This window comes from Lutra lutra, chromosome 6, assembly GCF_902655055.1.
Source record: "Lutra lutra chromosome 6, mLutLut1.2, whole genome shotgun sequence".
NCBI classification, from domain to species: domain Eukaryota; kingdom Metazoa; phylum Chordata; class Mammalia; order Carnivora; family Mustelidae; genus Lutra; species Lutra lutra.
In genome coordinates, this window is record NC_062283.1 from 77,158,719 (window position 1) to 77,182,527 (window position 23,809).

At 37.7% G+C, this 23,809-nt stretch overlaps 1 protein-coding gene across 1 annotated transcript in view; it reads left to right on the plus strand.

Annotated features, from left to right (window-relative positions):
* The window catches only part of RNF217 (ring finger protein 217), a 142,252-nt gene that overhangs the window by 72,399 nt on the left and 46,044 nt on the right, over positions 1-23,809 (plus strand). Inside the window, exon 2 of the mRNA XM_047733357.1 lies at positions 13,745-13,978. Within this exon, the coding sequence (XP_047589313.1) occupies positions 13,745-13,978 (234 nt within the window). The remainder of the gene's footprint in view (positions 1-13,744; positions 13,979-23,809) is intronic.

The following is a 23,809-nucleotide window of genomic DNA, read 5'->3' on the forward strand; positions in this document are numbered from 1 at the left end:
TCAAATATCTTTTAAAATATTTTTCGTACTTTTTTCTTTAAGAAATATTACAGCCAAATCTACTCATTGAGATCCTTTTTATTCTTCATAGTTTAACTAAGATACCTCCTTTTCCCTGAACGATCAAAACCAGTTCTTTTGGCTTCTCTGACTGAACAGTGGTCATTCGTGCCTATGTTTATCTCCCCTGATAAGCTGAAAGCCACTTGAGTGCAGCAGTTTATTCATCTATAAATTCTCTCCCGTAGGTAGTAGAGTGCCTTGCCCATGGTGGGCACTGAATAAATAATTGGGTATTGAGTTGAAACTAATCCATAGAGTCATTTAGAGCAAAGTGTTTTACAAAGAAGTTGAAGTGGGAAGAAATGAGCAAAGCCATAGAAGTTTTATGCCTCTGAAAAGAAGGAAGAAGTAATTTCTGGGGAGGTAGAGGTAGAATTTAAATATAAAAACTCCAAATAGGGAGAAGACTGTTTACAAAGATAATGCCGTAAGCTTGTATGCACCAAGAAACGCTGCAATTAAATATGTAAACCAAAAATACATCAATGAGAATACATAGATAACTGGAAAAAAAATATTGTAAGCAACTTTATAACTCCTCTTTCAGAATCAGATTGAGTACATAAATAAGTAAATGAGCCCATAGAGGAATTAATGTTAGCCATTCAAACTGGTACTATTTAATAGAGATCTATACAGAATCTTACAGCTCTTGATTAGAGTAAAAGATGTTAATGCCCCCAGAAACATTTTTTTAAGTCATGTAATTGGCTAAAAATAAAACCTTAATATTTTTAAAATGAAGATTTTACAGACCACTTACTTAATGCACAATTAGGCAAAGGTGAAAATAAATGGCAGAAAAAAAGTTACCGAAAAAGTATTAGCTACATAGAAATTAAGTAACACTTAAAGAGGAAGTGAAAACAGTTTATACACTGCCTAGAAAAAAATGAAAAAAGAACATTCCATTCCAAAATATTTAGAACATGGTAAAAACTATTCATTACTAAGGAATAAAAGCAGGAAACAAGGGACTAAGGAACATCTTAAGAAACTCGGAAAAGAATAACAAATGAACCAAATGAAAGTATAAAGAAGATAGTGCTGAACATAAAATCCCCCAAGGGAGGAAAAGAAAAAGAAAAAAAAAGAACAATATAAAGGTTAAGCCCAAGAGCTGATTATTTTATGAAATACAGATTAATTCTTTTAGGAGCCTGATTTAAGGATCAAAGAAAGTAAAAGTAGACAGTGAGAAAGAGACAAGGTGAGAAGAACAGCTGAGATGAGAAAAGAGAGAAAACCAGAGAGAACGAGGGAGAACAGAGAAAATTCTATTGCAGCAGAGGGGAAACCTAGGGAATAGACACTTTCCTAGAAGACATACCCTAAATTAGGTCCTCTATTGTAATTGGCCTGTTCAAATTTTTAACTTCTTCTTGGCTAAATTTTGGTAACTTATAACTAATTCCTGGGAGGTTTTTTCCCCCCGCTTCCTTTCTTTCAATTTTTACTGTGGTTGAGGATAATCCTGTTTCCCCAGTGGCCAGACCACACCTGAATGATGGCTTTGTTTTCTGGGTGGTACACTTTTACCAAGAAAGCTAGGGAGAAGAAAAGATTTCAAAGGATATATGAGAAAGAGTTAGAGAAGTGGGGTATCTCCCTGGGAGAAACAACTGAAGGGACAGGACACCTTGTCTTCAAGTGTTTGAAGACCCTTTACCAAGAAGAATGGGTAAATACCTCCAATAAGACCTAGGAGAAAATTAAAAATACCTTGTGTTCAGGGAACAAAATTGTGAAACTCCTACATTGCTCTTCTAGGTCAGCATGTCTATTTTGCAATAATTTTCCCTGAACCTATTACCTTAAATATGCCCAAGATTTGAGTCAATGGCCTACTCTGACTAATGATAAATCCTCCAAATCACTCATATATGCATTTTGCTTTCTTATTCACTTTTCAGGGTTGTTCAGAGAATTTACTCTAATTTATGGAAGGCAAAAAAAAAAAATATTTTTCCATAACTAGACCACCAATGGCTTTTTCTTTTCCTTGCTTTTGGCATTTTTAAGATATTTAAGCATATTTTGAGGGCCAAGAGAAAGAAACTAAGGAGGAGGGAGAGATAGATGTTGTAAAAGGTGTCCTGTGGGTTCTATAAATGTTTTAAAGCTTACAGTTGTTTCTAGTTTCTGAAATTTTCACTTGTTTCTTTTTACTGAAATTAAACCTTTGGGTAAATAAATAAAATAAAATTGTCTTCCCTGCCCCACCAGAGGATTGCTAATTATTACTTTGGTACTAGATCAATGAAAAATGCCATTTCCTGTTTATTACTGTGAACTGTATATCTATATTTCCTTATCTATGTGTCTGTATTTCCACCCTTGGTTGGATTTTTAAGAAAATGGGGGCACTTTTGGTGTAAATCATAATCTGTTTGTCTTATGTACCTCAGCATTCAATCCTCCTTTTTGGAATACAATATATTCATGTAATTTGTACTTTATATTCCTTTAAATATATGCTTTTGAAGGAAGAGCACTGAATTATGAATGAGAATACTGAGTTCTGAATTATGAATGAGTGCAGGATTTAAAATGTTCTCAAGAAATAAGCATCATAAGAGTTTGTAATTTCTAAAATTAACTTTGTGAAATATTATTTTCTAAATATCAAGGAAGATAGTATTACCCAATTTTTATTGCATTTTCCTTGTCAGGAACTGTTCCAGGTATTTTACACAAATTAACTCATACAGTCCTCTCAACAACCCAGTTCGGTTTGTACATTGCCATTCTGGTTACACGGATACAAATGCTCAGAGTCTGGAATCTGCTCTTTTAGCTACTGCATTCTACCAACTTTTTTAGCTAGAGCTAAAGCTTTAGAAAGCTTAAGTGCACTTAAATTAAGTGCTTAATTTTGTAAATTAGCACACCCCTTACACATACACAATTTTAGAGACAGCAGGGAATCCTAAAGGTGAATTAGGCCATTTCCAAGAGTGTTGGTTGTGTGAGCCCCTGACTCAAGGACACTCAGCCACATACATAGCAGCAGAATCTTGCCTCTGATTTCCATTTCAGGGTCCTTTTTGCAAATTACCTGTGAGGTGTCTTTATATTCTGATTGTAAAAAATTGGAATATCTTGGGGCACCTGATTGACTCAATGCGTTAAGCCTCTGCCTTTGGCTCAGGTCATGATCTCAGGGTCCTAGGATCGAGCCCCGTATCGGGCTCTCTGCTCAGTGGGGTGCCTGCTTCCCCCTTTCTCTCTGCCTGCCTCTCTGCCTACTTGTGATCTCTCTCTCTATCAAATAAATAAAATCTTTTAAATAAAAAAATTGGAATATCTTATTTAGATTAACATAATGGTGGGGAAATCAGAGTGGATAACATGTAAACCAAAAAACTCAAAATTATTATTTTAGAAATATCTCCCTCTCTGATGGGTGACCAAATATCTCGTCTGTTCTAAAACTTTGTCTTCCAAAAAGTGAATTTTATCATAGTTAAATGAGTATGTACTCATTCTGTTTATCCAAGCACACATTACATATACATATTTTTTTTTTAGATTTTATTTATTTGACAGAGAGAGAGAGAGATCACAAGTAGGCAGGCAGAGAGAGAGGGGGAAGCAGGCTCCCTGCTGACCAGAGTTCAGTCTAAATAGTTCATCGGTACTTTGTTTTGAAAAATCCCTTCATATTTAAAATTTGAAAGTTATCCTCTTAAAGAGTCTAGGGAATTTATCTTACTGATATACTTGCCCACACGTGAATAATTTACATATAAGAGTATTCACTGTGGCATTATTTGCCATAGTAAAATATGTCCCAAAAAACAGTCTAAATGTACAACAATATGAGAAATAAGGCTGGTTATAGTACAGTGGAAATCAAGCAGTTATTAAAAACAAAAAACAAGGAAGTCCTTCCTATGTGATATGAAAATATCTTCACAGTATATTGTCAAGTGAAGAAAACAAGGTGATTATTATTTGCTAACATTTGGATTAAAAAGGGACAAAATACATATATTTGCATTTCTTATAAGTGCTAAAACATTTCTTGAAGGAAACAGCAACCCTTTGGTGGGATGGATAGAATGCAAGTACGGTTATAAGAGAGAAATGCTAATTTTTATCTACTTTATACTTTTTGGTTTTTGAATTATGAGAATTTCTGACGTTATGCAAAAAGCTGAATTAAAATTTAAAAATTTGGGGGCGCCTGGGTGGCTCAGTAGGTTAAAGCCTCTGCCTTCAGCTCAGGTCATGATCCCAGGGTCCTGGGATCGAGCTCCACATGGGGCTCTCTGCTCAGCGGGGAGCCTGCTTCCCCCTCCCTCTCTCTGCCTGCCTCTCTGCCTACTTGTGATTTCTGTCTGTCAAATAAATAAATAAAATCTTTAAAAAAATAAAATTTAAAAATTTTTATTAAATGAATAAGGGAGCATGAAAATTTGGGTGAGAATTTGGGTGAGAAGAGAAAGAAGTTTAACATAAACAGGTGATTGTGTATAGAAAAACACAGTTGCATGATTAAACAGAAAATTAACACTGCATGAATTATATCGTTAATATTTTAACTATTTAAACATTATTTTACTGACTCTTAGCTATGAGAACTCAATTAGCCTTTAAAATTACATGTCATTTTGGTGTTAAGTTTCATTTCCCTGATAACTCATGAAGTTGAACACACTTTCATGTTTGCTGGTCATTGAACATCCTCTTTTGTGAAGTGCCTTGACTATTTTTTCATTCAGTTGGTTGTCTTCCTTTTTCTGATTGACACGGAGGGGTTCTCTATATATCCTGGATGAACAAAACCTTGTCCTTGCATATTGCAAATATCTTCTCCCGTTCTAATTTACAGTCTCACTCTCTCCACAGTACCTGTTGGTGAGCAGAGGTTTAAATTTTATTTAACCCAATTTATCAGTTTTTTTAGTGAGTATTTTTCATGTCACATGTAAGAAATGTTTCCCTTCCCTGAGATCATAAAGATATTTTCCTCAATCTTCTTTAGAGGTTTTATTGTTTAATATTTTAGAATTATACCACTTGGCTAGAGGTGGAAGTCAAGACATTTTTTTTTAAAGGACATTTCAGTAAACCAGAACAATTTATTGAAAGAAATTGTCCTCCACACTGCCCCGTAGTGTCAATGCCTCTGCTGTCCATATGCAAGTTGCTCTATTTGGTACCCTTTTGTGTTCTGTTACCTATCATTATCCATCCTTATCTATCTTTTTTTTAAGATATTATTTATTTATTTGACACAGAGAGAGAGAGACCACAAGTAGGCAGAGGGACATGGGGATGGGAAGGAAGCAGTCTCCCTGCTGAGCAAAGAGCCCAATGCAGGGCTCGATCCCAGGACCCTGAGACCATGACCTGAGCCAAAAACAGAGGCTTAACCCACTGAGCCACCCAGGAGCCCCCATCCTTATCTATCTTGATGCTAGTGTCATACTATTGCAATTACTGTGGCTTGATGATTCGTCTTATATATGGTAAAACAAGTTCTACTACTTTGTTTTTCTTGATCAGGAGTATCATGACCGGGGCTCCTGGGTGGCTCAGTCAGTTAAGCGCCTGCCTTTGGCTCAGGACATGATTCCAGGATGCTGGGATGGAGCCCTGCATCCCATCGTCTGGCTTCCTGCTGAGCGGAGAGTCTGCTTCTCCTTCTGCCCCTCCCCATGCTCACACTCTCTCACCCTCTCAAATGAATAAATAAAATCTTAAAAAAATTATCATGCCATTCATAAGTATTTTACAGTCAGCTTGTGATTTTGAATTCACTTTCTCTTCAAAAAAGGAGAAAGAAACTGCAGGAAATTTTATACATAAAAATGACTGAATTTATATTTCTATCATATTGAAACTTCCAAGTCAAGACCCAGATATATCCCACCATTCACTTGCTTCTTTTTATTGTCTCAAAAATGTTACAAATATATCTGTGGGGTAGTATTATTCATCTTTTGGATTTATTAATACTTCATGTTTTTATATTGCTATAAAAGATATTTCTTAAATATTATTTTCACATCACTTGTTACCAGTTACAGAAGTACATTTGTTTTTTGTGTAGTTGACCTATTCAGCAACCTTGCTAAATTCACTTGTTAATCCTAACAGTTTATCTGTAGATTATTTTGGGTTTTCTGCATATGTAATTACATAATCTGCAAGAAATGAAGGAATTTATTCTTCATTTCTGATTGTTTTATTATCATTTCTCTTCTCTTCTTGCATTGGTTATGAGCTCTAGTTAATGCTGAATAATGGTGGCAGTGCATACTTGACTCATTTCTGATCTCAAGAAGAAAATTTTCAGTATTTCATCATTGAGTGTGATGGTTATTTTTTGTTTTTTTTTAAATAAACATGCTTTATCATTTTAATGAAGTTTTCATCTCTTCCTAGTTTGCTAAGATTTTAACATGAATGAATGTTGAATTTGTCAAATACCTTTCCTCTTTCTGTGGAGATAATCATATGATTTTTCTCCCTTATTAATGTGAGTTATACCAATTGGTTTTGAATGTTAAACCAAACTTGTTTTCTTACAATAAACCTTCTTAGATCAGGATATATTATCTTTTTCTTGTATTGTTCAGTTTGGTTTACTAATATTTTGTTTAGGATTTTTGCATCTATGTTTATGAAGAGATTGTCAATAATTTTCCTTTCTTGCAATGTCTTTATCAGGTTTTGGTATCAGGATTTTGCTGACCTAATGAAACAACTTGAACAGTGACCCCTCCCCCCACACCCATTTCCTTATTCTTAAAGAGTAGTTGTGTAATATAGGTATTATTTCATCCTTAAATTCTTAGTAGTTTAACAGCAACCCACTTGGGGCTGAAGTTTTCTGTTTGGGAAGATCTTTCTCTGTTGCTTATTTATTTATTTTTTTTTAAGATTTCATTTATTTGAGAGAAAGCACGAATGTGGAGGGGGCGGGAGGATAGAGAGAAGCAGACTCCCCACTGGGCAAGGAACCTGCTGCGGGGCTCGATTTCAGAACCCTGGGATCATGACCTGAGCTGAAGGCAGACACTTAACTGACTGAACCACCCAGCCATCCATCTCCTCTGTTGCTTTTAAGATACTTTTTTGTGTTTGGTAGTTGGCACTTTTACTTGCTGTGCCTAGGTGTTTTTTTCTTTACATTATTCTTGCTTGGGGTTGAGAGAACTTCTGGGATATTTGGTTTGATGTTTTTCATTAGTTTAAAAAAAAATTTAAAGACATCTAGCACAATGCTCTGTACTCACTGTTGAGTAAACAGAAAAGCATATTTATCAGTAAAGCAGTGACTTTCCTGTATTCACTGATGATAAAGTCATGGGGAAATCCATGAACCTGAAAATGAATCTGCTTCTATGGTGCTCCATAAAGTAATTAATGCACAGAAAATGTTTAGAACAGTGCTTGGCGGGGTACCTGGTTGGCTCAGTAGGTTGAGCATGGTCTCTTGTTCTCAGGGTTGTAAGTTCAAGTACCATGTTGAGCGTCTCTACACTCAACTTACTTTAAACTTTAAACTTTTTCAACTTACTTTAAAAGTAAAATCTTAAAAAAAAAAACAACAACACTGTTTGGCATGTAGGAGGGGCTGTGTCCATTTCATGATTGGTGTTGCTTTTGTTGTGATAGTCAATTCTCCTCTGTCATATTAACATGTTCCTTTTTGAGGAAAGAGGAAATTGGTATCAAGTGAACAAAAGTTGGAGGCACCCTGTAAACTGTTATGACCAACACTTAAAACCAAGATCAAAGTCATTAGGCATACCTTTGATAAATCGAGCTTCAAAGTCCCAAGTTTTAAACGTTCTCTGTCTTTTCTTTGGATGATTTAATTAAACTGACACTTTTCCAGAGGCTTCCCCACCTTACCTGTGTCACTGAATTACTTTTGAGTTGCCCCAAGTGGCAAATTCTCCTTTTAGCTTGAATGTTAAGTGAATAGTAGTGTCTCCTGGAGACACTTGGAGACTGTTTTAACATTAAGTAATTTTGTCTTACAAGAATAGACATATTTTTGTTCAGAAAAATTGGAGAATATATTTTTCAGTGATATAAACACTGGTATTAGAATTGAACATAACACAAATTCAAAATATCTTTGGGGGCATCTGGGTGGTACAATTAATTAAGCATCTGACTCCTGATTTCAGCTCAGGTCATGATCTCAGGGTCTGGAGATCAAGCCCCACATTGAACTCTGTGCTCAACAAAGATCTTGAGATTCTTTTCCCTTTCCTCTCCCTCCCACTCTGCTCTTCCCCTACTTTCTCTCTCACTCTCATTCTCAAATAAATAAAGTTTTTTTTTAAATAAAGTGTCTTTGTTTTAAGTATAGTAAGTACATAAAATCCTTGAGACAGAAGTTAGATGACATGTTATTTGAACTATATTAAAGAATCATTGTCATTTGAGCAGATATTTGGTATCATGGTTATGTATTTTTTTAAAGATTTTATTTATTTATTTGACAGACAGAAATCACAAGTAGGCAGAGAGGCAGGCAGAGAGAGAGGAGGAAGCAGGCTCCCTGCTGAGCAGAGAGCCCGATGCGATGCGGGGCTCAATCCCAGGACCCTGGGATCATGACCTGAGCCAAAGGCAGAGGCTTTAACCCACTGAGCCACTCAGGCGCCCCTTTGGTTATGTATTTTAAAGAAACTGATTTTTTTTAGATCGATACTGAAATAGTCATGAATGAAATGACATGATATTTCCTATTTGCTTCAAAATAATATGGGTCAATGCACAGAAGAAAGAAGATTGGCCGAGAGTTGATAATTGTTGAGACTGGAGAATGGATACTTAAGGATTCATAGTATCAGTCTGTTTATTTTTGCATATGCTTATGATTACCCTAATAAAAAAATGTTTTAAACAGTGGGTAAAATATTAAATGAATTAGTATCATCAAATCATCAGTTACTAGAAGAGACTATCAACACAAATTTGATTGCCGCAGTCTCAAGTTCCACAAGGGCAAGATTTATAGCTTAAGCTACTTTATATCCTGGACCTATGTCTTTTACATGTAATATTGTAGGAGCTAAATACATGGTTTTTTGGATGAATTAATGAACTTTATTCTTGTTGCTATAATAAATTCGCAGTGAATCCTTTCCAGCAAATATCACATATCTATGTAAACTGTATTTTATTAGACACTTCTCATTGAGTAGCATTGGCTCAGCATCGGATTATTCAAGCCAAAATCCTAGAATTATCTTTGCTTCCTTCTTTAACTTCATCTTCAGTATCTGGTCCCTCACCAAATCCCATTGGTTCCACTTCCAAAATGTGCCCCATATCTGGCTACTCCTGTCACCTAGTTGCATCATCCATCATCGACTACCTAGAGAGTTGAAACAGTCAGAGACCACTGGTAAGAAGAAAAGTACAATCCAGAGTCCTATTATTCTCCCAGTCTCCACTTCTCCCCTTCTACAGTCCATTCACCAGAAAGAGCCTAAGTGCTGTTCCTATCACAGCAAACAAGGCCTGTGTGCTCTGGCTCATTTGGACTGTATCTTTGTCACTCAGTTCTGTTCTGTGAACACAAACCCATCAGACACCTTGTACCCTGGAGCCATGTTCTTGCTTCTGTTGCCTGGACTGTCTTCCCCAGTTTCTCTGCATGATGGGTATTTTAGTTCCCCGTCCAAGTTCTCCCTTAGGGATACCATCCCTGATGTGTAGTTTTCTCTAGCACTGACTATGAACTGCCTGGCTTATTTACTTATCACGTGTTTCCTGAAAAGAAGCTCTGTGTCTCTCTCCCATCATTTCTCCAGAGTCCACCATGATGCCTAACTTGTAAAAACCACATTTCATTGAAATCTAAGACATGATCAATTGTAGGTGGAAGTATTATATTATGCGCCACCAAGAAAATAAAAACTGCAATTAAACTATGGCACAATGCTGAAGACTATTGATGATAAACAATCCTGACTTTTGAGATATTAAAATGCTGAAAAAAATGTTTCCTTTAACTGATGAAACACGTATCTTGTTGAATACACAAATGAATACACTTTGCTTAATCATGATTACTAAGCTGGGGCGCCTGGGTGGCTCAGTGGGTTAAAGGCCTCTGCCTTCGGCTAGGGTCATGATCCCGGGGTCCTGGGATCGAGCCCCGCCTCAGGCTCTCTCAGCGGGGAGCCTGCTTCCCTCTCTCTCTCTGCCTGCCTCTCTGCCTACTTGTGATCTCTGTCTGTCCAATAAATAAAAAATGAAAAAAAATCATGATTACTAATCTGCTAGTGATGTTTTTTGAGGAAATTATTCTGAGAAAGATACGTAGAGGCCAAGAGATTGCATAGGTCATGAGTAGCATTTTATTATGAAAAAGGATAGTATTAGTATGAAGAACTATGAGTAATTCAAAGAACTGTATGAGTAATTTTTTCAAACTACCAATTACTAGCTTATCAGCAATGATTCAAATTTTGTAGATCCTAGGTGGGCCATAAAACTTGAATTCTCAGAAAAGCCTTTAAGAGACTCAAGCAGTTGTCCTGGAGGTTGATTCAGACCCTAAACTTGAAAAAGAAGGAGGGCAGAAAAGATGGGGACAGACATAGATTCAGAGAGAGTTCGTAGTGGGAAGATGAAGAACCATGATCATGTTGCATCTATCTGCATAATAAAATAGAGATTATTTGGTTCAGTGCAGTGGGGTAGGGATTTTGGAGCTTTCAGAAAGAAGAGAAGGTATGGAATAAGCCAAATGCATAGAGTTTGAGAGCATGAAGAAATTGTGTGCTCTATGGAAATCGATAGGTGTGCAGACAGATTGGAAAAACACTGAAGAAAACAAGGTCTTCTGGTTGGATGTCAGATGGTAAGCCATACCCAAAGTGGTGTGGTGTGAGCACTCACTGCTGGAGAAGTGACAAGAGAACCTGCTCCCTTGAACTGCCTTGGATTGTTCTGGTCCCTAAACTATATTCCATTTCTATAAGAGCTGACTATCCCTGGGTGGCTCTGAACTCACTGCTTCTATTATTATCCTTTCTATGGCTAAAATAAATCTATAGGGGAGTGAGGTCAGGTTCAAACATTGACCTGGGAGGAAAAAAATTGACTCCCATCCTCTAAACTATGCTGTTCCTCAATAAACACGAGTCACTGGAAATGGCCCAAGGGAGCTCCTTCTATGTGGAGTGAAAAGAAATTGTTTTTCACTTGCTGAAAACTGGAGGGGTTTTTGTTTTGTTTTGATTTTTTAATTTTCTTATGAGAACATCCAGACTTTGGGGACAGCTTCATGCTCTTGCCCTTATGCTCTGATTCCAGTTCATCTGTATGCCCTTAGCTTTCTACACCTGACTTTGTGGTCCAGGCTTACTGATCATCTTTCAGGCGCTCTAAGGCTGTCATCTTAGGTTTGGATGCTTGTACCTTAGGGCAGCATACATTTGATCCATTTAGGAGGTGGGGAAAATTGGGAGTACCCCTGCTGCAGTGCCATACTCTCTTACTACCCGGCCTTTGTCCATGTTGTACCTTCTGTTTGCTTGAAACCCCTTCACCTAGCTTGGTGAGGTCCTACTAATCTTAAGATCTCGCTTGAGGGGCGCCTGGGTGGCTCAGTGGGTTGAGCCTCTGCCTTCCACTCAGGTCATGATCTCAGGGTTCCGGGATCGAGTCCCGCATCGGGCTCTCTGCTCGGCAGGGAGCTTGCTTCCTCCTCTCTCTCTCTGCTTGCCTCTCTGCCTATTTGTGATCTCTCTCTGTCAAATAAATAAAATCTTAAAAAAAAAAAAAAAGATCTCGCTTGAAACTTCATTTCTTCCTAGAAGGCTCCTCTGAGGCTCCGAAGTGTCAGTTCCTGAGCCTCCCACATGTCCTCTCCTGACACCCTGTTTCTACCTGTCAGGCAGACTCACGGCTCTGGGTCATGATCACCTCTTTGCTGATGGGCACTGCAAACTTCTGTGCCTAACCCCAGTACCTGGCTCCGAAGCAGGCTTGATAAACATTGACAGAATATTAAAAGAGGAAACATGTATTCATTTTTTAAAGGTTTTATATGCTTTGTTAACCCAGTTTCTAATAATGTCACAGGTGGGTTTTTTTATCTGTTTAAAAATCTTCCAAGGATTTATGTCTTGAGCTATAACTGAAAACAATGTATTAGAAAACTTAATTGGGTTTATAATAACATTTCATAACTCTAACGAGTGTAATAATAAATCTGATTGCAGCTATAAGCAGATATCCTAAAAAGTAAAAATATTATTTTGGGCTGATATTTGAAAACCCTTTCTAGATTGAGTTTTGTACAATAGTTGTATAAAATTATGTAGCAATTGATACTTTCAGCAGGTTGATCCTAAGAAGGTTTATCTAAAGCCAGACTCCTTCATTTCATTATCGGTCTGGCTCATGTCCTTTATTCATATTAAATGTATCTTCATCCCATGCATCCGTCAGCCTGTGGCTTTGTAACTACTCATCGTCAGTCTGTGCCAGATAGACAGCAAAGTTAAAAGCAAAGTTACTGTGATGTCGGTAGTGTGTTTTTTCAATTGTTCTTTGTAGTGATGTTTTTCTTCTCCCAGACAGCATAGTTTTTCCTTCCTCACTTTTCATGGAAGGCTTTTTCTCATTAAGGTCAACAGACTTCTTAGAATGTCAGGTTCACCCAAGTGAAAAAGAAACAATTTAGCATTTTTTTGCCATTTGGAACTTTCGCTGCCTCCCTTTGCTATATTAGAATATGCAAAAAGAGATTATGATGCCATGATATATAAATATAGTAAACGCTTCTTGTTCAATACTTATGGAAAACATTTATGGAACTCCTTAATTCTAAGTAGTTTATTTTCTTCATCTTTTGAAATTTGGTTCTGTCCAGACTTTATGCTTTTATCTTTTGCTGTAATCTTTAATGCTAACCTTATCTAGAATCCCATACCAAATGCTAAATGTAGCATTCTAGTACATCCTTCTCTCTCCTAACCTAACTGTGGTCCTGGGAAGAAATTCATTTTATAAATTACGTCAGTTTTAGCCAGATCTTGTATGGATTTTTTTAAAAAACCAGTGTGATTGGTGTGATTTTCTTACTTGTTCCTCTGATTCTGGGAACATAAAAACTACTGTGTGTTCATTACACAGAATAGTCAGGGAAAATGAGGTTATTACTGCAATATTGTTAAACTAATAGGTGATATAAATATATATATATGTATATATATATACACACTTTCAAAATCCTTTTTTTTTTCCTTCATAGTAAAGCCACCCTAAGTTTAATGTTGAGACTCTGCAGTATGCTTGGAAAATCTGAACCACCTTTTTATCCTTTAGCTGCCTTACCCTAAAGGCAGCTAAAGCCACAGGCTCACCAAAGAAGCAAATTATCATCCCATCCTTCTGGAAAAACCCAGAAGGATGGGATGATAATTTGCTTCTTTGGTGAGCCTGCGGCTTAGGTCCATTTAAGTTCACAAATATGATAAGAGAATGCTTTGGAAACTTTATATAGTGATTATTTTGGTACTGCCTAATGTAGACACCAAAGTGATTACCATTTATTATGTTAGAAATCCTGAGAAATGATGGATAATCCTTTACTGTAATCATGACATAACCAATAATATATGAGGAGAAAAAAGAATAGAAAGTTAACCAGTGCCTTTTTTTGTCTCCCATGTGCTCTTTCACACAGGTACAACTTGGCCAAGTAGAAATCAAATGCCCTATCACAGAATGTTTTGAATTCCTGGAAGAAAGAACGATTGTCTTTAACTTAACACATGAAGATTCCATCAAATATAAGTATTTCCTGGAACTTGGCCGTATTGATTCCAGCACCAAGCCATGTCCTCAGTGCAAGCACTTTACAACCTTCAAGAAAAAAGGACATATCCCTACCCCTTCCAGATCAGAAAGCAAATACAAAGTAAGCATGTTCACCAGAGTTGTGGGTTAGATGTCACATGATGCCAAATTAGGCCAACTTGTGGTGGGCATTAAGTGGGCTTTCTTCCCTTACCCAAGTCTCAGGTGAGTATATATTGGCTGTGATTCTGAAAATAAGTGGTTTGGGGAGGCTGATGATAAGAAAGCACTTTTGAGGATTTCCTTAAAGTTTTTCTTTGACTTTAACCATGTTCAAAATTCATTTAGTAGCCAAATGGAATGACTAATCTTTTAAAGTAACTGTCACTGCTATTACTAAATATTAAGGAAATATCAATCCTTTTTTTTTTTTAGTGTAAGTTTGACTTTTTCGGCGGACCCAACGTGACTCTCCTCTGGCTCCATCTATAATAAGTGAATATAGTATAAAATGCTATTCATTCAGGTACAAAATGCCAGTATGAGCTAGACTGTAAGCTAAGTTTGGGGGATGCAATGGCAAATGTGACATAGTCCCTGCTCCAAAAATGTCTAATGAAGGTGAGAGAGATGTATGTTCTAAAATGACGGTTCAATATGATTAGTCAAAACAAGAAAACAAAAACAAGAACCCCAGTACACTTGCGCTTTGAGAACACTGATGGAGGAGAAGAGGCTAGGACCTGAGGAGAGACTTCTTGGAGAAGACGCAGTTCTCCAGGCAGATAACCAGATAAACATTGGAGAACACGTTGGAACAAGGAATGAAGGAATGAGTAAGAGCACAGGCCCCGAGGCTGAGGCGGCCACACTGGAAACAAACGCTTGGTGGGGCTGGTGGAGCTGGTGGGGCTGGTGGGGAGACGGCCAGCAAGAGGCAGCTGGGCAGGTACTTAAAAGCAGATCATGCTGAGTCTTAAACTGAGCCCAGAAGTTTGGATTTAATTCTGTAGGCATTACAGAGAGATCATTCTGGCAGCATTAGTAGCGGATGTCACGGGAGGGCAAGACTGAAGGCTGGGCGGCAAAGGCAGCCATTGTGGGAGCTAATCCCTGATTCACAGCGCCCGCTGTCCCTCACCATTACCTGGGGGTCTTTTAGACAACCAGTGCCCCAGGCCCAACCCCCCAACAACACTCTGGCACATTTTTGAGCCTCACTGGGTTGCAAGAGTGTAGCAGAACTGGGAACCTTTGCAGTAAATGAAGCAGGAAGATGAAGTCTGTGGCCCTAGATTTTCATCCTTGTCATCACAGTAGAATGGCAGGGTGAGGTGATTTCAAAGGCTGTGTGAAGTCCTCTCCGCTTAAGGTAAGTCTTAGCCCGCGTTCTGGTCTTGGAAGCAGTGGTGGTATGGTATGCATTCTGTAGCTTTGAGGGACAGTGGTTCAGCAAGTACTTCCCTCCGTGGGTTGCAAGGATGAGCTCCAGCAGGTTAGTCAAAACCTCTTAATGAGTAACTGGGCTTTGAAATGGCTTGGCTCTCATAGTCAGTTCTTTTATTTACTATCTTTGTGAAGCCTAGGCTCATAACTAGCAGGAAACACCCCCTTTTTTTTTTCTTCTCTAAAAAGTACCTTTTTGAGGTTGCAAAACTGTATAACTCAAATAATACACTCACAGTGATTTTGAATACTGACTTAATAACAAAAGCATACTTTTATTTGACTCTGTATGTTCTTAAAAGTTATTTTTTTAAAAGATTTTAGTTATTTAGTTATTTGACAGAGAGAGAGAGAGACAGTGAGAGAGGGAACACAAGCATGGGGAGTGGGAGAGGGAGAAGCACGCTTCGTGTGCAGAACAGGGAGCCCAATGCGGGGCTCAGTCCCAGGATCCTGGGATCATGACCTGTGCCAAAGGCAGATGCTTAACAACTGAGGCACCCAGGTGCCCCAGGTTAAGTTATTTTTATTCCAATTTTATGTTGTTGATGGGATCAGAAATTGCTAGTTTTAGAAGGACTTCTTATCTCATAACAGCGTATTTTATTTTTTTCTAAATTTTGTTTGGAATCATATATATATATATATGTACATATATGTATATATATACACACATATAATATATATTTTAGTGTAATTTATTTGTTATAAAATATATGTTGATACAATTAATATATATTTATAAAATATATGTATATAAACTCAGATTATACTATTTTGGAATTTTGGTAATTAAAACATGTATGCATAGAGTCAAAGTGAAAATCATTCAAAAATATACTGTTCTTATGAAATGGGTGAAAGGTATAGTGTAAGGTGCGATTATAGCTGTAGTAAAATTTTATAAATCCCATTTCACCCCCAGATCACTAAGTCCTTTGGTGATGAGCATTATTTATCAAAATGTGCATGTATTGAGAAGGAAATATGTAAAAATTAAAAAATATAAGATCCAATATTTGTATAATTTTGAGTGAACCAAGGGCATCCTGACAACATTTCCCTATGTCAGGCTTCCTCCAATGTCCATCAGTTGGGTTGTAGGTAAGAAGAGATGTAGGGGGCAAATGCATCAAGACCTCAAACTTAGTAAGCTCAGTCTTTTATTTCTGATGAACAGAGGAGAAGGATATTTGCTTTAGGAACAGGAGCAACTCAACACAAAATAAACATTTTGTCATAAGCAGTGGAAATTCTTGGTAATGGGTGAGGGATGAAAATCTCAATATAAAGTAAAACTATTAAAGAATTTTCAAGAAAAATATAGCTACCACAAAATTGGGGGATGATTACTGTTATTACTCATCTTTACTCTTGTAGAAGAGAAGATCTCTAACAGAAAAGATAAATAATCCCCCCATTCTATACAGTACAAAGTTCTAGGGATAAGTCACACAATTCCTGAAGCAAAGATTTTTAGTATTTACTATAACATTTAGATAGCATTTTCCATCATTAAACTGTAAACTCTTATGTTAACATTAACTACTTGATTTACATGTCCATACCTGTCTGGATATTATGAGTAAGGAGAGCTTGGACGAGGATGCTTCGGCAAACCAACTGTGACTTCCATGGTTATAGCATAGCACCCTACATTGAGACTGCTATCCTTCTTCTCTGTGGTAAATGAATGGCTATTTTTTAGGTTTTCTCTATTTTAAAAAATTCTGTTTTCCCAATAACAGACCCCACTTCCAAATGGTATAGTCCATTATAACTTTAAGAGTATTGAATTCAAATACCTGAATGTAATGAACTGAGTCATAACACAACAGAAACAAAAAGAAAGATTACTATGAATGTGTTACATGTCTGAGCAATTTAAAATCTCTTCATAATATTGTTTACAGCCTAAATGGGTTTTGTACCTATTGATGAAACCCTTATAATAGGTATTTCAATATTACTCTTTTTGTGTCATTGAATTATAATGTTGTGATCCAAGATGTCACTTCTTGAACATTTATTATGATCTCTGTCATTGAGAAGCACTTAAATAGAAGGTTAAAATTGCTTGGAAATATCACAGCTATTTTATAACAGGAAATACCTTTTGATACATCTCACATGAAATTTGAAATCTAAAATATCATATACGGGATTTCATTTAAATAGGTTTGTAAATACCACTTTTAATTTTTTTTTGTACTTTGCAATTGAAAAGGGGGTAAACAGAATATATCAACAAGCAGAAAGAAGAACTTCTAGGTGCCAATATGTGCTTCCAAGCCCTCACTCAACATCTCCCTTCTAACAAAATTTTGAGTACACAGAGCTTTTCATTATGTTCTGAACTCCATTAAACTACTACTGTATCAAATAGGACAAGTATATTCTTGAATGGAGAGATTACATTGAGACAACCTTGCCTTTGTGCAAATTCAGTCTTTCTCATTAATAATATTTGTCTTCTTATTCCTACAACTCTTGTCATGAGGCAAAATATTTTACCATTCCATTTCTTCAACATTAATTTCAAATCCAATAAAAAATCTAATGTCTCACCGAAACAGTTCCTAGAATGTATTAGTGCAACTGCATATCAATACAGTGAACACATTAGCGATGGGAAAATGAAAATGCTGAAGTTGTGGCTTTAATGGTGCTCATGTGACGCCTGGTGACAGACATATCCCCAGCACCAGAAGTTTTTCTCCATAGCTACTATCATCTGGGATTTTATGGTGTTATTGTGTGGTTATTTGCTTAAAGTCTCTCCCACTCATTTCTAGGAGGCCAGGTCCAGGCTTGCTGACTGCTGAAAAGCTGTGTCAAGCCCTGTGTCTGATAGATTGCGCTCTGAAATTATATTTGTTGGAGGAAATAATAAATGGGCCAATGCATATATAATAATGTGTACTGTAGTAAATGTGGGTAGAAAATGCTGAGATCACTGGGAGAAGAAAGGACAGGAAAGATTAGAAAGACTTCAGTAAGAGTAAACTGAGCTTTGAAATGTTTAATTTTCCAAGCTGGAAAAGGTGGGTCAGAGCACTGGCTTCCAACTATGTTTAAACTCAGTCTGCCACATATGAGCTCTGCCCCTGTGAGTAGAGTTTTCACATGCTTTACTGGGGTTAGTAATAGTACCTGTCAGAAGGGCAGATTAAGGATTAAACAGGGTCACACATGTAAAGTGCTTAGCACCATGTCTGATGCATCCTAAGTGCTCAACATTTGCTAGAAATTACCATGTTTGCTCTCATTATTAGGCAGCGGCCACAGAATAAGCAACCCTGAGTTATTGGGATGGAGATAGAGGAGTCAAGAACAAGATAGGTGGAATGAAAGTTTGGGTCACTGATGGATGGTGGGAACAAAGGAGGGATGATATTGTCTTCAAGAAGAAGAACAGGCTTGGGGAGTGAAAAACAAATTCGGTTTGAAATGTATTGATGATGTTAAGTTTGAAGACCCTTGGGGCTTCAAAGAGATCTCTAAGAAGTGTGGATCTTATGAGAAGGGATCTGATGACAAGCATTAATATTTGAGGAGCCTGAGGCAGAGGGAGATGACTTTCACAGAAATGGATAAAACATATTCTGAAAGGTAGAGAAAGTGATCGTTTTTCATGAAAAAGAGTTGAGAATTACAAATGATTAAATATAGTCATTTTATGCCTTAAGAGTTGTACTGAGATAAGGGCAGTTCTCAGTTTCTTTCCTATTTCCCAGCGTAGACCAAGAAAATGTCCCCCTCTTTATACTGATTTGGACTAGGTTGAAGGAAATGCATAAACCAACACAGGGAATGTGTTAGAGGCCATTTTCTTTATGGTTTCCTTGAGGCAAAACTAATATAAACCCCACTCTTCTTCCCACAAATAATAAACAGAACCTTGGAAATTCACAGAATGGTGCTTTAATTCATTGTAAAGTGAAAGAAAAGGAAAACAGTAAAATGTCCTGGGGAAACTCCCTCTATGTTCCTACCTTATATAGTTAGCTGTCTTTTTTTCCCTCTCTTTTAATTATTAAAACCTCTGGGAAGAAATCACATTTTATAAAACTGCAAATGCATTATTTTCTTGTGTGGTAAAAGAACTTTTCTAAGGTCTTTATAATCAAATCAATGGGTTTGCTGTTCCTAACTAATGTACTTTAAAATGTGCATAAGTGGAAGGCTGGAATTGTGGTAATACTCAATTTACCCTCTTCCTGTGTCTGTTATTCAGCCCTCTCTGAACTGTCCTGTACTCCAGAAAGTTGCCCCTTTGAATGGCTTTTCCAGACTCTCTTACATCTCTATTCCTATTTGGGTTCAGCCAACTATTGCCATTGGCAGGAGACAAAAGGGTGGAAGGAGAGAATAGTAGATAACGTTGCTTCCTCACTCCCTTCCTAATTCAGTACAAAGCTCTGGTGGTAGCTGTGTCCTTCTAGGACTGTACTTCGCGCTAGGTGGTCCCTCCCCCATATTTCGAATTCTCACTGAGCTGCAGAAACCTCTCTCCTCCTTTGTCTCTTTGGCGCTAAGAGTGACAGTGGCTTCCCACTATGTCTACTTCTGGGCTCCTGCCAGTCCTTTGTTCAGATCCCAGCTGCACGTCTTCAGTTGTGCCTCCAGTAAATAATTTTTATTTATATCAATCCATCAATCAATATACTTGAGCTTTCTTTTAGTAAAGATAATTTGAGAATTATCTTTGTAAAACGTTTGTGTAAAAATGTTTAAGGGTTTCCTGTAAAAAGCATTCTGCTTTGCTCTTTGGTTTTTCCCCAACACGATTTCTTTACGTTGACAATGTTTATAAATTGAGAATCAGACTGTGCATGAGCCCTGCAAGATCGGTTTATCCTGTGACACATACCAACTTCTCTTGGCATTAATGCATCATTGATGTTAGGGGCTATAGAAAACAAGTATAGTTTCTTCAATGATTGTTGCTAGAATGGATTTGGGAGGAAGGTAAAGATGGAGTTGTCTAGACTGGTTTAAAGAAGCCAGCTTAGGGGCGCCTGGGTGGCTCAGTGAGTTAAAGCCTCTGCCTTCAGCTCAGATCATGATCCCAAGGTCTTGGGATTGAGCCCCGCATCAGGCTCTCTACTCAGTGAGGAGCCTGTTTCCCCCCGTCTCTCTCTGCCTGCCTCTCTGCCTACTTGTAATCTCTCTCTCTTTGTGTCAAATAAATAAATAAAATCTTAAAAAAAAAAATAAAGAAGCCAGCTTAAACAAAGGGTGTGTTATATATGCTAACTTTGGGAAAAAAAAAGTGCAATATCCAGCTATGATGCAGATCCACTAAATTTTATTAGGATGCATTTTTCTCTCTAATTTTTACTAATGAGGTGCTTTGCTAAAGTTGTTCTTTGTTTCCTTTATTGATGTATAAATTAGCCATAATATTTTATGGAGTCTTTACTTGAACTTCTAACAACAAAAACCAAAGACTAGAATTCATTTAGTATCCTAACCTACATTTGATGTTCAAAAAAACCCTACAATTATTATAATAATCAAGGCCCATAGCTACCATAAATTGAACTACAATGGGACTGAAAACTGGTTTTGGATTTTTTCTTTCTTCACTACATCATCCCTTGGGTCTTCAGCACAAGAGACAAGTTGAAGAATCATTTCTCACTGAGGACATGCTAAAGAGTGGGTAAAAGTAAGCCACGTCTGGTGCTCATGAAATGGTCTGGAAGATGTTAGGGCTATGCATTTCTCACCTACCACACTCTGTACTCCTACCTTGCCATACTTACCCTCTCAGATCTTTACGGGAACCTAATGCAACCATCTACGTGTGCATAAGTCCTCTCTACAAAATACTTACAAGTAGCCATTCAGACACTGATTAAACACTTTCATTTTTTTATTAATTTTTAAATTTTTTTATAAACATATAATGTATTTTTATCCCCAGGGGCACAGGACTGTGAATCGCCAGGTTTAAACATTTCACATCACTCACCATAGCACATACACTCCCCAATGTCCATATCCCCACCACCGTCTCCCGACCCCCCTCCCCCCAGCAACCCTCAGTATGTTTTTGGAGATTGGGTCTTTTATGGTTTGTCTCCCTCCCAATCCCATCTTCTTTCATTTTTTCTTTTTTTTTTCCTACGCCCCAAACCCCCCATGTTGCCTCTCCAATTCCTCATATCAGGGAGATCATACGATAGTTATCTTTCTCCGATTGACTTATTTCACTAAGCACAATACTCTCTAGTTCCATCCATGTCGTCGCAAATGGCAAGATTTCATTTCTTTTGATGGCTGCATAGTATTCCATTGTATATATATATACCACCTCTTCTTTATCCATTCATCTGTTGATGGACATCTAGGTTTTTTCCATAGTTTGGCTATTGTGGACATCGCTGCTATAAACATTCGGGTGCACGTGCCCCTTTGGAGCACCACATTTGGATCTTTAGGGTATATACCCAGTAGTGCAATCACTGGGTCATAACGTAGCTCTATTTTCAGTTTTTTGAGGAACCTCCACACTGTTTTCCAGAGTGGTAGCACCAGCTTGCATTCCCACCAACAGTGTAGGAGGGTTCCCCTTTCTCCGCATCCTCGCCAGCATCTGTCATTTCCTGAATTGTCAATTTTAGCCATTCTGACTGGTGAGAGGTGGTATCTCATTGTGGTTTTGATTTGTATTTCCCTGATGCCAAGTGATGTGGAGCACTTTTTCATGTGTCTGTTGGCCATCTGGATGTCTTCTTTGCAGAAATGTCTGTTCATATCTTCTGCCCATTTCTTGATTGGGTTATTTGTTCTTTGGGTGTTGAGTTTGGTAAGCTCTTTATAGATTTTGGATACTAGCCCTTTATCTGATATGTTGTTTGCAAATATCTTCTCCCATTCTGTCAGTTGTCTTTTAGTTTTGTTAACTGTTTCCTTTGCTGTGCAAAAGCTTTTGATCTTGATGAAATCCCAATAGTTCATTTTTTTTAATAATTTTTTTTATTTTGTATAAACATATATTTTTATCCCCAGGGGTACGGGTCTGCGAATTGCCAGGTTTACACACTTCACAGCACTCACCATAGCACATACCCTCCCCAATATCCATAACCCCACCCCCCTCTCCCAACCCCCTCCCCCCATCAACCCTCAGTTTGTTTTGTGAGATTAAGAGTCACTTATGGTTTGTCTCCCTCCCAATCCCATCTTGTTTCATTTACTCTTCTCCTACCCCCTCAACCCCCCATGTTGCATATCCTCTCCCTCATATCAGGGAGATCATATGATAGTTGTCTTTCTCCGATTGACATATTTTGCTAAGCATGATACCCTCTAGTTCCATCCACGTCGTCGCAAATGGCAAGATTTCATTTCTTTTGATGGCTGCATAGTATTCCATTGTGTATATATACCACATCTTCTTTATCCATTCGTCTGTAGATGGACATCTAGGTTCTTTCCATAGTTTGGCTATTGTAGACATTGCTGCTATAAACATTTGGGTGCACGTGCCCCTTCGGATCACTACGTTTGTATCTTTAGGGTAAATACCCAGCAGTGCAATTGCAGGGTCATAGGGTAGTTCTATTTTCAACATTTTGAGGAACGTCCATGTTGTTTTCCAGAGTGGTTGCACCAGCTTGCATTCCCACCAACAGTGTAGGAGGGTTCCCCTTTCTCTGCATCCTTGCCAGCATCTGTCATTTCCTGACTTGTTAATTTTAGCCATTCTGACTGGTGTGAGGTGATATCTCATTGTGGTTTTGATTTCTATTTCCCTGATGCCGAGTGATATGGAGCACTTTTTCATGTGTCTGTTGGCCATCTGGATGTCTCCTTTGCAGAAATGTCTGTTCATGTCCTCTGCCCATTTCTTGATTGGATTATTTGTTCTTTGGGTGTTGAGTTTGCTAAGTTCTTTATAGATTTTGGACACTAGCCCTTTATCTGATATGTCATTTGAAAATATCTTCTCTCATTCTGTCAGTTGTCTTTTGGTTTTGTTAACTGTTTCCTTTGCTGTGCAAAAGCTTTTGATCTTGATAAAATCCCAATAGTTCATTTTTGCCCTTGCTTCCCTTGCCTTTGGTGATGTTCCTAGGAAGATGTTGCTGTGGCTGAGGTCGAAGAGGTTGCTGCCTGTGATCTCCTCAAGGATTTTGATGGATTCCTTTCTCACATTGAGATCCTTCATCCATTTTGAGTCTATTTTCGTGTGTGGTGTAAGGAAATGATCCAATTTCATTTTTCTGCATGTGGCTGTCCAATTTTCCCAACACCATTTATTGAAGAGGCTGTCTTTGTTCCATTGGACATTCTTTCCTGCTTTGTCGAAGATGAGTTGACCATAGAGTTGAGGGTCTATTTCTGGGCTCTCTATTCTGTTCCATTGATCTATGTGTCTGTTTTTGTGCCAGTACCATGCAGTCTTGATGATGACAGCTTTGTAATAGAGCTTGAAGTCCGGAACTGTGATGCCACCAACTTTGGCTTTCTTTTTCAATATTCCTTTGGCTAT